This window comes from Lepisma saccharinum, chromosome 3 (assembly GCF_977018435.1).
Source record: "Lepisma saccharinum chromosome 3, izLepSacc3.1, whole genome shotgun sequence".
Lineage (NCBI taxonomy): Eukaryota > Metazoa > Arthropoda > Insecta > Zygentoma > Lepismatidae > Lepisma > Lepisma saccharinum.
Window position 1 is genome coordinate 117,632,597 of NC_139231.1, and position 15,078 is coordinate 117,647,674.

A 15,078-nucleotide genomic window follows, 5' to 3' on the forward strand; every position below is an offset into this window, starting at 1 on the left:
TTTTATTTCCTCTTTAATATAATTTTCATTTGTTAATATTACTCCTAAATATTTGAATTTGGAAACTGGTTCAAACGAGTTGTTATCAATAATTAGATTTTGATTATTACCTAACACTTGGTTTCGGCCTGTAAGCATATATTTAGTTTTCTCTTTGTTAACTTCCAAACCTATCTCTTTAGCAGTTTTGAAAAAATATTTTAGCATTATTCTTAATTGTATTCACATCATCCCCCAGTAAGTCTACATCATCTGCATATGCTAACAACTGAGTCACACCATTTAATTTTAGTCCTTCTTTAGTTTCTTTTACCTTCCTAACAGCATATTCTAAGGCAAAATTAAATAGCAATGGAGATAATGCATCTCCTTGTTTTAACCCATCATGAATTGTAAATTTGTCAGACATATTAATACCCACACGAATTTTACTTTCTGTTTCACTGGTGCATATTTTTATCATACTAACAAGCTTCTTAGGTATTCCAAACTCTACTAATATATTATATAATTTATCTCTTTTGACAGAATCATATGCTTTTTTGAAATCAATGAATAGCTGATGGACATTTTGATTATATTCCCACTTTTTTTCAAGTGTCTGTCTGATGTGAAAAATTTGATCTGTAGTTGATCTGTTACGTTTAAATCCACATTGATAATCACCTATAATTTCATTAGCATATGGTGTTAGTCTTGTTAAAAGAATGTTAGATAATATTTTATATGTTGTTGAGAGTAGAGAAATTCCACGGTAATTATTGCAGTTCATTTTATCACCTTTTTTAAACACAGGAACAATTATGGATTCTTTCCACTGTTGAGGGATTTCTTCTTTATTCCATATTAAACAAATTAATTTATGAATTTGACATATTAATGAATTTCCACCATATTTAATTAACTCAGCTGGTATTAAATCAATGCCAGGTGCTTTGTTATTCTTTAGCCTTTTAATAGCATCTTTAACTTCAGTCAAGTTAGGTTCTGGAACTAAAGGTTCTGCTGTGTGTACTTCATTTACTTCTGATTTATCTCCTACATGGACATTTAAAAGGTCATTAAAGTAGTTCTTCCATCTATTTAGAATATCGCTTGGGTCAGCTAGAAAATCACCGTCTTTATCTTTTATAAAGTTTACTTTAGGTTGCCACCCCTTTCTAAACTCATTTACACCTTTATATAAATCTCTGATATTTTTATTTTTGCTGTTTGTTTCAATTTCGTTAATTTTGCTTTTCAAGTAATCTCTTTTTTTACTTCTAAACGTGCGGTTAACTTCTCGCTTTATTCTATTATAATTGTTTAGATTTGTATCATCAGAGTTATTTAACCACCTAAGTCTAGCCTGATTTCTTATTTCTATTAGATTATGACATTCATTATCAAACCATGGCTTACTTTTTCTCGGTTTATGGTATCCTATACTTTCTTTAGCTGGTGATTCTATTGCATTACGTATGTGCTCCCAATTTTTATTTACGTCTGTTTCATTTATATTTTCATCATCATTTAAATACTGCAAAACATCAAATCTATTTGACAGTTTAATTTGGTAATCTTTCTTAATTCTTTCGTCAGTAAACTTTCCTGTATCAAATTTTAGAACTTTTAGATTTTGTTGCTTATGATTTATCACTGAGAGTCTTTCTCTTAATTTAGCAATTACTAAATAATGGTCACTGGCACAGTCAGCACCTCTATGTGTACGAACGTCAATTATACTAGTATGCCTTCTCTTATCAATGAGAATATGATCTATCTGATTATGAGTTTTACCATCTGGAGAAGACCAGGTATATTTATGGATATCTTTATGTTTAAAAGTGGTACTTTTCACAATTAAATTCTTTGAGGTTGCAAAAGTAATCAATCTTATACCATTATCATTACTTAATTCATGAAGACTTTCTTTACCAATCGTGGGTTTAAATGTATCTTCTTTGCCAATCTGTGCATTACAGTCACCTAACAGAAATTTCATATCATACTGAGAAAATTTATCAAAGACCTGTTCTAACTCTGTATAAAAATCATCTTTAGTATTATCATCTTTATCTTCCGTTGGTGCATGTATGTTTATTAAAATAATTTTACACCACCTACCCTGTAAAACTGCATATGATATCCTATCATTAATAAATTCTACTATTTTAAGAGCTGAAATAATTCTATTATTTATGAAAAATATTCATCATACTTTTTAAAATGCTTTTACAAGATGACTTACATTTATCTTCACTAATGTTGACCTTTTGGTATTTTATTTTCCTATATTCTGCTTTGCTAAATAGAAATATTATGAAGAAGAGAAAACTAAGATTGTGCAAACTAAACTAAAACTTCCTTATTACAACTGGGTTGCCATTGGCAACCTGAAAGTTCTTGCACTGCTCAGTCACATCAAGGACCTGTGGTGGTCTAGTCAATAGGGCACCTAACTGGTATGTGCAAGACCAAGGTTCGATTCCGGGGGTGGGTTATCTGAGATTGGAATTTTTCTAGCCTTATCCCTAAAAAGCAGGTTTGAAGTTCACCCAGCTCGAGAATGTGTGGGACCTAACCTTCACATTCTCCTATATGTGCCTTTGTGGCATGGTGCAATGTGCACAGGGAACACTACCTACCTTTTACCTTCAGTTACAAAAGGTAAAAAAAAAAGTAAAGTGCTCCCCTGTGCATAGCACCACGCCATGAAGGCGTATAGGGGGTGTGGGGGTAACGCCCCACACTTTCTTGATCCGGTCGTGAGTGGGGATGATGTGATCAGTATCATGCCCCTGACTGCCTTTACCCCCCAGGGTTTCCCCCAGGTACCCATGTTATTCGACGCTGGGTGGGTGCCGGGGCCGCTTCCACCGTTAGAAAAGTTCCCGGATTTGAACCGGCCGGGGATCGAACCCGGGACCTTTAGCATGGTAGTCAGACGCGTTACCGACTGAGCCACCGTGGCCACCTTCAGTTACACCCTTCAATAATATGTAACAAAGATACAGAAGTAGCATCTTATGCACATTAGCCACTTCTGGCAGTTAACCTCACTCATGCTCCAAGTGCAGCAGGAAAAAAAGGGGAAGTTATGTATGCGATAGTACAGTATTTCCACTGTGATTATTTTACATTTCTTTATTACCTCTCTTAGATATTTCATGATGATGAAGTGATGCAACAGATGAAAGAAACATAAATAAAATATGTGTGCTTTTCCCAGGATTCAAACCTGAGACTTCTGGCTTCATAGCATGATACGTCACTCATTGTGCTAAGTTGATAGATTGATTTGGTTTTGAGTCCACTTTATGCACAGTAAGGCTAATCAGGACTGGACCTACAGTTTAAAGTGGGATTCAAACCCGGGACCCATTGATTGCAAGGCAACGACATAACCACTGTGCCATCGGGGAGGCTCATTGTGCTAAGGATGCCTGAACAGTGGTACAGTGAAAGGGTATGTACAAATTTAAAAAATGTTGGAGGATACTTGCAATTTTTTTTTTTTAAAAAAAAATGCTGTTGTAAATTTTACAATGGCATCAAAAATAACATTTTCTCACCAAAAAATGCTGCAGTTTGTGATTGATTAATCGATTGATTTGTTTTATTTTACTTCACTTTTCTGCCAATTTTGGTTAATTGCGAAGATCAGCATGAGAGATGAAATGAAACTAATGATGGGGCACTCACAAAGAACACCCATTCCCAAACTGGGATTCGAACCAAGGACGCCTGGCATTGTAGGATGCTGTGCTAACTATTCTGCCAAGGAGGCCAGACCTGCTGCAGTTCATGAGAATCACACATGAACAAATGCATAAAGAATAACAATATATAGAACTCTATAGCAGAAATAAAGTAAAGGTGTCCATTTTTTTACCTACCGAAGTGTAAATAAGCAAAATTAAATATGAACTGCATGCCAAATTACATCATCCACAGAAAAGAAACAATGCACTTACTGTCAGGCAATCCATCCTCCTGGCTCCCAAGAAAACTTAAATTTGTAATGCAAGATGTGTTGAGAAAATCTCCTAGGTTACCCAGAGTTACTCTGAAAGATAATGAAGAAAGAATGGGTTGGAATTTATTCTCTGGTAGAGACCAGTATGACATTTGCATATTTTGTGGTGTCCACAAAAATGAGGTGTAACACACCAATGCTGTGCCAAAAAATTGATTTTGTGATTAATTCAGAGTAATTCCTTGCACAGCTTAAAATAAAACTAATACATTAATGCACATAATTGCAGTGGAATATTGTATTTATTAAAATTAATCAATATTTTGAAAAACTTTTAATTCTTTCAAATTTGAAGCACCAGTATTAGTTAAAAGTGGTACAGGTTCAGCTCTAGAAATATTAAATGAATGTCATTTATCTAATAACATTTCCTCTCTACTATCAAACACTAAAAATTATCTGACACAAGATACAATCTTACATCTTGTGCTAGAAAATACATGAATTATTCATTGATATTCACTATATCATCTGTCAGTGCCTGGTCCTATGTCTGTAATTATATTTTTATCTGCCCTACTTGGCGTAGGGAACTTTGTAAAATAATCTCATTGAAAATAATGGACTTTACACAATAAATTACTCACCTTGTCCCATTTATATATCCACTCTTTAATTTCTTCATTGTAGTGACCATCGCAATTGGGATTTTTCCTTGTTCTGAAACCCAGAAAATTAAGAGAATGTAAGACAATAAAGTTAACAAATGTTAAATTTTAAATACACATTAGAATAAAATGGTACACCCTTTGTATTTGGATATATGTATAACCCTTTTCTCCTCTCATGTAACACAGTGTGTACAATAGTCTTATGACAGTGCTAGGGAAGGACACAACTATAATCAAACAAAAAGCATAAAACATCAAAGAACATGCCTTTAGTACTTTGCATGCAATAACAACACATACTAATAACAAAAGCTGTACATATACAGAAATCAATATGTGGAATTAGTACATCATACAGTACGATCAATGATCATCAAATAACTTTCAAATCATGCATTGGACATTCACAGTTAAAATTACTTCACACACACCAAACATGAAAATGTGATATTTAGCGAGAAAGTCAAACTTGAAATAGCAGTCTCTTGCCAACAGAATGTAGAAGTGAAGTTGCATGGAACCATGAGGGGATAAAGATAGAGGAATAATCCAGAACACAGATACAAGAGTGTCAAAGGAGAATATCTGTATGTTCTGAAACAATTTTTAAAATTTATTTATACACGTTACAATTAGCTAATACTAGAATTCAAGTAATAATTTAAGACTTAGCGGATTTCACACAAGACCACATTCACATATTCACATTGGAGCTTACAATTTTAATAAGAACTGTACTTGTAGTGCTAAACTTCATTTGCTCAATGTTTCGGCAAAATAAACATGCAGTGATAATTTTATTACTGATTATTGCTTGTAACTAGCATTATATTTCATAATGCTCATAGCTCTTGAGAAAGATGTGTGGTAAATGTGTTCAAACAATGACCAAATAAACGTTTCATCTACTTCAGTGCAGTTATTATTCTTAAGTTTAAGTAACAATATCTACTTTTATTCTAAGCATAATGTATTTACACTGTGCAGAATTCATTAAGTGTAATATATTATGAGGATCGTATCAGGGAAAGGGAGGGACTAATACAAAAAATTTACTGACACTGATAAAGTGCAAGTACATAATTTATGTAATCAATAATATTGCATTCGTTCACTCCCTTAATTAATGTACAAGTGTTGCACAAACAAGCAATATTCATCAGCAACATTTAATTCTAACCGATACTGATAAAGCGAGTATACAGCCAGCTCAATGGCAGAGCACATTAAGTGATCAACATTTTATCTTATTACCAAAGTTCAGAGGTTTGAATCCCAGCCTGGGCATGGGCATCCTTTGAAAATGTCCCTTCATCAATTTAATTTTGTTATCACTCACCCTCAATGTCACAATTAGACAAAAGTGGCAGAAATGCAATTCTGAATAACAAAAGTAAAAATACAATAACTGATATTAAATCATGATATTGAATAGTTCGGTCACCTCCTATAACTGTATGAAACTAGGTGGCTGTCTTGTTTTTTCCTTCAAAATGAACAGCATATTTAGAAATAGTCTTGTATATTTAGAAATATGCTTTACACAACCATGGCATATGAATTATACATATTTGGGATAGACCAATATTAAATATTTGTTGATATTGATAAAATACAGATAAATTTACCAATACTGATAACCCATATTCTACCGATCCAATATTAAACTGAAAATATTGCTTCAAGAACATGAAATGATCCTTAACCTACTCAGGTAACATTTAGGCCTACTTAATAAAACTGCGACATTCAAAGAAGTACACAAAATGATGGAATTTTGCACAAAATTATAGGTTATCTATAAATATACCAGATAGGTAAATTGGTCATTAATTTCACCAATAAACAGATGCACTCTACAACTGTAGCAACTGATATGCTGATACCAATAAGAGTACCAATTAATGTACTTCTATTTCTAGTTTTTGTTATTTTACATTGCTTTTCTTCTCCTTGGATTATTTGCATCAATGAAGATGGATGATATATAGATGGTGACAGGACAAACACAAAGATACTTCCATGCCTCACATGGTTTAAACCTGGTATGCCTGGCTTCGTATCACCTTATGCTCGAAACTCTGCCATGGAGGTCAGCACCAAATTACTCTGTCCGAGACCTAATTCAACACATTTTCCTTTGCAGGTATTCAATTGAAAATGTAAATTTATAATTACATTTTGAAGACTGAAAAAATTTGTGTTCTCTCTTTGTGTTATACGGCGTACAGTTTTAGAAGCGATATCGGGCAGAGCCATGCAAAGCGTGTCCTTGGTAACCAGCCACTTACAGGAGTGCATCATTGTACAGTTAGGAAACTGCGGCGTGCAAGTTCAATGCCGTGTCCTGTATTTTTCATGTGCAGATGAAGATTTCATAAAACTCGCTACTTTAAAGTTCACTACATGGAGCAAGACATTTTGAACCTGACTGTCCAAGTCCCATAAAATTCCGTCACCTACAGCTGGAGTTCGTCGTTTCTCAAAGAAACACTGGGGAACAACACATCTCAGCACACACACAATGACCCTTTCATGTTCTTTCCATCTGTTTTTTTCATTGCCACTGTGTTGACACTGAGTTGTTGTCTTGGGAAAATAATGGGTGTTAAATTCGTCTCAATATACACAATGACCCTTCATTGTCTTGGACATTCTCCAACATTGCGAGTCTGAGTCAGTTTGAGTTCTTATATGCTGCAGTGATATCATATTTCAATCCTGTGTAGAAATATTCACTGTACTCATATATACCGTGAATGCATTATAAAAAAAATGGTTGAATATTGGACACAGGGAATCCTCTTTCCCTTCCGCTAGCAGTTAGTTTGGCAACAGTGCAATAGCACTGCCTGCGTATTGGCTGAACTCAAGTTCCTTCTAAAAACATAACGTTTTTGCAGTAAAATAAATATGAATTATTATTATAAACGAAAACCACTGTATCTGGGTTGGTTGTCTCACTCAGTTGGAAACAAGACATACTTTGCTGTGCAAGACCTGAAGCAATGATGGTAGTGGTACTTTGAAATTAATAGGTTCCAACATGGGTACAGTGGTTTTGGGGTAATTTTAACCACACTTACTGCATAACATCATGAAATATGAATTAATTTTGTGTAATAAAAGTAACTGTACTTTCTACAATGAGTAATAAAACATTAAGATTCGCAAGCAAACTGTGCAACAGCAAACTACTGAACACAGATGTCAATTTAGTAACATATACTCAGCATAATTTATTTGCTGGCCAGTACATTCTTACCAGTCAGTAGATTAGAATGAATCACCATTGTAATTGTTGGTCGTCCGAGCATTTTTCGCCAGCTGATAGTTACAAATGCCAAATCATCCATGAAATTGTTTGCAAACAGATCTATATCATTACATTGGTAGAATTCTTCCACATCAAAGTTCTAAAATGCAACACAAAAACAAGACAAATGCATTGTATATTAATGTTAAGATTAAAACTACAAGCATTCAGTGTTAACAAATTATATAAGCTTAGTGCATCAATACAAAATGCATGTTAATGTTCCCCTTTCCAAGCATGCTACCAAAAAGTAATATTTCATCTGATTGGTGATTGTGTCCCATATGGGCTCAAAACAATGAAGATTATTCGCTGAGTCTTATATTACTTTAGAACTCACTTTTTTTGGCAAGTAAGAAGGGAGGTGCTGGCCACTGAACCAACCAAGCACCTCCCAAGGGAATGTGGAATTTTCATTTTCCACTGTATCCCTATCATTTACAAAGATCCTTGGCCCAATAGGGAAGTAGGTTTCTCAAATACCTCTGCTGTTCTCAATTCATTGGTTCAAATGTGAGGGGAGCATATGATGAGTGGTCAGAGGGTTGTTTATGACCATGGGGAAAAAAAAAAACTTCTTACAGTTTCTTCTTAGGCATTGACTAAGAAGAGTAGTAGCCAAAACGGCAACTTGCAAAATCTACGTAGGTGCAAAAAGAGAGAATCCTAATAGCATTTTGCCACTTGTGACTGATAATTCGAACACTGCTGGGTATGTTGACACATCTACAATACTGAAAGAAATTGTTGCATATCGTGAAAACATTGTGTGGCAGCACTGTTCCCTTATCATCACCTGTTTCTGCAGGAGCACAGAATCCATCGCAGTCATGGCCAGCTTATTCCCCACCCTCAACTGCATCAAAAATGATTGTCAATCATCCCAGTCCACCACAGACCCTCGGATAGCTCACCAAGGTGGCCATAGGCCAGGATAGACTGGGGATACACTGGACCACCTGATGCGAAGCATGCCACGTCGTGTAGAGAAGTGTATGTGTGCTCAGTGAAGCCCATTGGTTCTTGAAGACCAGGAACCACTGCAACCGCAATGACCATTGGGACTGCTAACACTCATAAGCACCTTGGTTGTATTGGTTCGTTTTGTAACACTGCTACTGTATACTTTTTCCCTCTTGTTTAATGTATAACACTTCGTCTTTATTGTCAAATAAAAATGTTTGCTTTCTGTCTCATTTCCTGGCAACCCCATTCCCTTCTGTAAATACAGTGTAACCTCAATTTTACGTTTTCCAGGGGAACAAGGTGAAAAACTTAAAATAATTATATAACATTTTGCTATTTTCCTGTAGCTTACGGTTATTACAAGCATAAGAAAACAGTTTTTCATTGTGACGTTTCAGGAACCATTGTTGTAACTGTATCTTTAGTATAAATGAAAATAAATGTCTGATGAAGGGAGCGTGTGTTCTCCTGAAACGCCACAACGAAAAACTGTTTTCTTATGCTTGTAATAACCGTAAACTACAGGAAAATAATTCTATAATGCAAGCAATGCGTACATACAAGAAAAACTATAACATTTTGCTATGTTGGGACCCTCAAGATTGAATGTATAATATGGGAAAATGTAAAATCCAGAAACTTGAAATCGGGGTTTCACTGTATCACATTATGCAACAATTTTTTTGAGCACTGTGCAAGAAATTATTAGGTTGTAAACTAAGCAAGCGAGACCTTTATTTATACAGCTTCTAGAGCACCTGCTTTCACACAAGAGGAGTACATTCTCATGAGCGTGAATTCATTTGTATTAATATGAAGGCTACGTGATGGACAAGATGTCACCAGTTTGGAAGCAATCAATCTCATGCATGGAAATGAAAAGTTAAAATACATTTTTTTAGGCATTAAGCAAATGTTTAACATTATTCTAAAATGAGCATTAATCAGGGCATGTTAGGTATTAAGTTCCACTATTAATTTTTAGTTTCAACAATAAACCACACAACAATAATCAGTAAATTATACATGCACCACACACACACCAGAAGAGAGAGTCTATGCGCTATTGAATTTTCCAGTTCTTATACATGTCATTTTATCCTTATGCAACACATTACATACACACATCTAACTGTAATCACACCGAGAAATCTTACATGTGGGACAAAAGAGTGGGGGAAGGGTCCCTCAACAGAAAATCATCTCAAGCTCAGCTAGCCTCACCTTGCATATGTATCAGAAATGCTTCATCTAGTAATGTCTTTCATTTTTGAATTCAATATTCAAAAAACCTGAACAAATTAGATCCATTTCAAAATGACTGTAGATCAGTCCGGAGAAATCACTATCCGTACTTGATATCCTGTAACCAAAGGTTCAAGAACAGAAAACAAGCACTGTGCTGCTGTTACTAAACTATTACACACACTCACGTAACAGGCTAATCAATCCACATGAAACATTTACCAACTGCCTAAAATTGCTTTTTGTTTTTGAGATTTTGTAATAATACTTCACACAAAAGACATTTCTGTCATAGGTCTACATAGGTCAAGCCAAGCCTTCAATATATAATTAGACAGAAAATATTAACAGTTCCTTTTTTTTCTTGTGGAATGATATGTACATAATACAATATGCTAATAAGACAGAGAAAGGAAAAGATGCTACAAACAGAGTTAAGCAAGAAATATTTCAAAACAGAAAAAGCTATTATGCGCTCAGAAAATATCAACCAAGAGGAAAGTTGTGAAAACTGTGTTTGAATCAGGGTTCTTGTTATTCTGTGCCAATGTTCCACCAACTGAGAAACTTTACAGCATTTAGATATTCCTTCTGCGCACTATGTCCATTTCAGGCACACTGCAGATATGTGAGGGAAGTAATTCAAACTGAGCACCTATTTTGTAACCATAATGTCCAGCATTGATGCACTTGTATTTTGAAGAAAGTTTCTAAGTGTATCTGAAAAAAATTGTTTACTTATGGTACAGGAAGCAACATCATTATCTTAAAAAGAGAGTTACTCTTTAATATTCACATTTTAAGGCATTGAAAGTAAATCATTTTTGACTGTATAACAATAAATTCTAATGCCAATGCAACTTAAGTTAAATTTTTCTTGTATGTACACATTGTAGAATTATTTATCTTTTAGTCTTCAGTTGTTACAAACATAAAAACACAGCTTTTTGTTGTGACGTATCAGGAGAACACACGCTCTCTTCATCAGACATTTATTTTTAGTTTGATTAAAGATACAGTTATAACAATGGTTACAAATCTTTAAAAAAGGATCAGCTACACAATGGATCTTGTCAATGTTACATTGTTGGAATGTAGTAACTTAACCACTTGCTTGATTAACCCGAGTTAACTCTGAATTTGTTTTTGCTTTACATATTATTTACCAGAGTTATCTCGTTAAAATCGTACAATTGCAGTGCACTTTTCTGCCTACCCTGACAGTCTCGTTTGAGCTTTAATAGGTGTTAATTCCCATTTTAGCCACTAGGTGGAAGGTGTAGATAGCTTGCCGAGGTACTGCTGCCATCTACCGGATTCCCGTGACACTACGTAGTTGTCGCCTTTCCAGTGACGCGAGAGGAAAGAAGATTCATCATGCCCAGATTGCGATGTTGCACTCTGTGTTAGCCCATGCTTTCAGGTTTATCACACTGTGAGTAACATTTGATGTGAGACAGTATGTGTGATAGTCTGTAAACTTGGACAGCATTAAAATGGAAGACATTTTATTTTCGACAGTTTATATGCTATTTTCAAACATTTGTAGTACTTTCCATATATGTACGAGTTAACTCGGGTTAATAATTATGGAGTTTTTTTGAATAGTTTTGTAACCTTATTTGACCCCAAAAATAGAATATTGTTACTGTTCCTTAATTGCCGATATCGGTACATTACAAACACAGAATAAAAAAAATGTGTAAAATATGGACCATTTTTGGGAAAATAATGTGTCAGGCAAGTGGTTAACTGTGAAACAAGCAGTCTGAAGAAGACTCCAACATGAAGAAAACTCCATAGGGTAAAGCAATCTGAATCTGATCAAATTGTTGATGCGATGAAACAATTATGGTGGGTCTATGTTACCATTTTTATTATTTAATTTATTCCAGTGTTTTTCCGCAATGAACGAAGCTTCCTAGACATTCAAATCTATGTTCCCCATCACTATTTTCAAAACCCTTCTTTTTAATCATATGCCTCTCTGTATGGAGTTTTCTTTTTCACAACCGGAGTAGGCCACCATCTTTAAAATTCAACGTAACTGAAAACATCAAGAATCTCTGTAAACGGGATGATGATTTTGAATTTGCCTGATGGTATTTGGGATTTATAGTTTTAAAAAAAGTGATAAAAAATGTTCATCTGAAATAAGTTTTACAGTTACGTTGCTACATTCCAACAATGTAACAACATCCATTGTACAACTGATTCTTTTTTAAAGATTTGTAACCATTGTTCTAACTGTATCTTTAATCAAACTAAAAATAAATATCTGATGAAGTGTGTGTGTGTTCTTCTGAAACGTCACAACAAAAAACTGTGTTTTTATGTTTGTAACAACAACAAGAGAAATAACTCACGTTCAGTAGTGGTTTCTGATTCTCTGGCATTCAGACTAGGAACAAACTTCTAAATCATTCAAGATTCTTGAGATAAACTGTCATGAATAAGGCAATAAAATGCACTCAAAGTAAGTTCTGTGCAACAAAATATACCTATCTGAATGATAAAGTCCTCATTTGGTTAAGAAAAGTTAGCTAAGGCGAGAAGGGTGTTCTAATGCCGATAACATATAAGTTTTAATCTTTAGTAGTTGTTTGGTTAGCTGAAAATAAATGACTCACTACCTAAATGAATGTTCCTTATTGCCATAACAACAAGTGGTCGTCCTAACATATTTTGCCAGCTAGACTTGAGAAAGTTGATTTCACTCTTAAATATATCAATCATCAGATCATAGTCAGAAGCAATGTAGAAGCGTTGCTGGTCCGTTAGCTGAAGATAAAAAAAAAAAAAAAGAAATAGAAAAAGCAAATAAATTAAAATAAGTAATGATACAAAAGTGCAAATGGAAATTAATTAGATATTAAAAAAATGTGTTCTTAGATTCAAGGAATAAGTCAGCATTACATTGCTATGAAACAACAAGGTTGCGGAACGAGCAACAGAAAAAGCATCTTATGATCTAAACAACTCTGCTACCTAATTTACTGGTTCATCATGGTTGTTAGCATACACCTTTGTTTATTATTCATTGTATACAGTGGAATGCACAAGAACTACCAAGCATATGTCAATCACTATTTTAATTAATTTCCCTCTTACATCTTATGTGCTTTTAAAGAATGGAATTGTACTGATGAAGATGGGCAATTGGTGATACTTACGCATCCCGAGCTACACGGGTATTATGTTAGGGATGGTGATCTGATAGAAAACCTTAAATGGAAATTACCCTTTGTCTATTTCTTCCCTCCATTTTAGAGAGTACCTCTTTGCTCATCTTCGGGTGACATCCAATGATGATCAAACCCATAATAGACCTGTGACTTATTACTGGTGTACTTTACCTTGCTAAATGTGGTTAACACACTGGACAGGTATTTATGGTGAATAAAAGATTGAGAGTTGGGTACAAAAATTTAGCACATTTCAGGATCAAAAGCAACATTCCTAACATTCACATAATGAAATGCAAGGAAGTAAAAACCCTAATATTCTCTGGCTTTGTAGTATCTACATTTCTTCCCAATTTAAATTAAGGTAATTATGTATGTTAGAACAGTTGGCACTTACCAATACAGAATCATTTTGTTGTAGAATATAATAGATCCATTTATGCAGTTTATTCTTTATTCCTGAGCAAAGAATTCCATTTTTCTATCCATATTTTGCACAAGAACTCGTCAATGTTCAATGCAACATTTTATTTCTTTTGAGTTTATTTCGCATATTGAAACTGATTTTGCATAATTTTGTAACAAAATAGTGTAGGTAAAAGGGCCTCACACCTTTCAAAAACAACAAAAATGAAATATGAATGTTACACGTAACATTCAAGTCACAGATTGATAGGTTTGATATCTTCCAGAGAAAAGAAAGAAGATGGGAGATGAGGTGTTCTCTCAAAATGTTCACATTAGTGCTCATAAGCAACAACTATTGACAGTAACATTCAGACACATGAGGGGCTCAGAGCACATTTTAAAAGGCGTTAAAAACTTATTTTGAAAATAGCCATAATATTTTTTAAAAAAAAATTTAAAAAACAAAGTTATTTTGTGAATATTCATTGCCTTTTTGTTGGCAGTACTGGGTCATGTAAATGTTGCTTTAAAAACTGAAAGCTAGGTAGCCTGTTCTAAAATGAACACATGCATACACACAAATTAATATTACATGAGGGGTTCAGAGCATAAGTGGCACAACTCCACTTTTCGTGGAAATTAAGTTAGATGTATAACTTAGAACAGTGAAGTATCAACATTTCAATGCTAGAAGTAAGTATCTCCTCCACAGAGAGAAGGGCAGCCAAGTTTTGAATTCTTGCTCATAGAGGCACCATTGTGTTTGTGCTCCAACAGCTAAACGTAGTACTAAGTTATTTCAATGTGTCTTTCCTCAAAAATGTCTTAAATGGATTTACGCCACTTGTGCTCTGAACCTATCATATATCGATAAACCTCTTTAATCAATACATGTAGTAGCTATATGTATGTGACCAAATGGCATATTTTGAAAATTATTGCAAGAAAAATAAAAGGAAGAATAAATGAATTTTCACATTTGCATTAAAAACAAAAATACCAAAACAACATGATTATGGGTGCACATTTCAAACAATTTACAGATATGTTGAATCAGTAAAATGAACAGCAGTTTTACAGATATGTAGTACCAATGGCACACATCTCTACATCCCTATTCTACATACACACACACATGTACATGAATATGTACACATGTATATATTTCACTTTACCTGTGGTGTAAATGCAAATATTCTATCGTGAAGAGAATACAGTTTACTGGTACTCAAAATACCCACATCTCGTGATTTACGGCCAGACAAACCCAGCTTCTTATTTCTACCTGAAAATATAAGAAAGAAAAAAAAAATTGCATTATATGTCATA

At 34.3% G+C, this 15,078-nt stretch overlaps 1 protein-coding gene across 3 annotated transcripts in view; it reads right to left on the reverse strand.

The window, feature by feature from the left end:
* Positions 1–15,078, reverse strand: part of LOC145985350 (putative phosphorylase b kinase regulatory subunit alpha) — an 83,336-nt gene that overhangs the window by 48,477 nt on the left and 19,781 nt on the right. For 2 of the 3 annotated variants that reach the window (XM_083119258.1, XM_083119260.1), the window contains exons 10-13: positions 14,925–15,034; positions 7,895–8,045; positions 4,606–4,678; positions 3,957–4,048 (exon numbers count right to left, since the gene is read on the reverse strand). In XM_083119258.1, the coding sequence (XP_082975384.1) occupies positions 3,957–4,048; positions 4,606–4,678; positions 7,895–8,045; positions 14,925–15,034 (426 nt within the window). Of the gene's footprint in view, positions 1–3,956; positions 4,049–4,605; positions 4,679–7,894; positions 8,046–12,789; positions 12,938–14,924; positions 15,035–15,078 lie in introns of all 3 variants that reach the window. The other variant, XM_083119259.1, reaches the window with a different exon arrangement.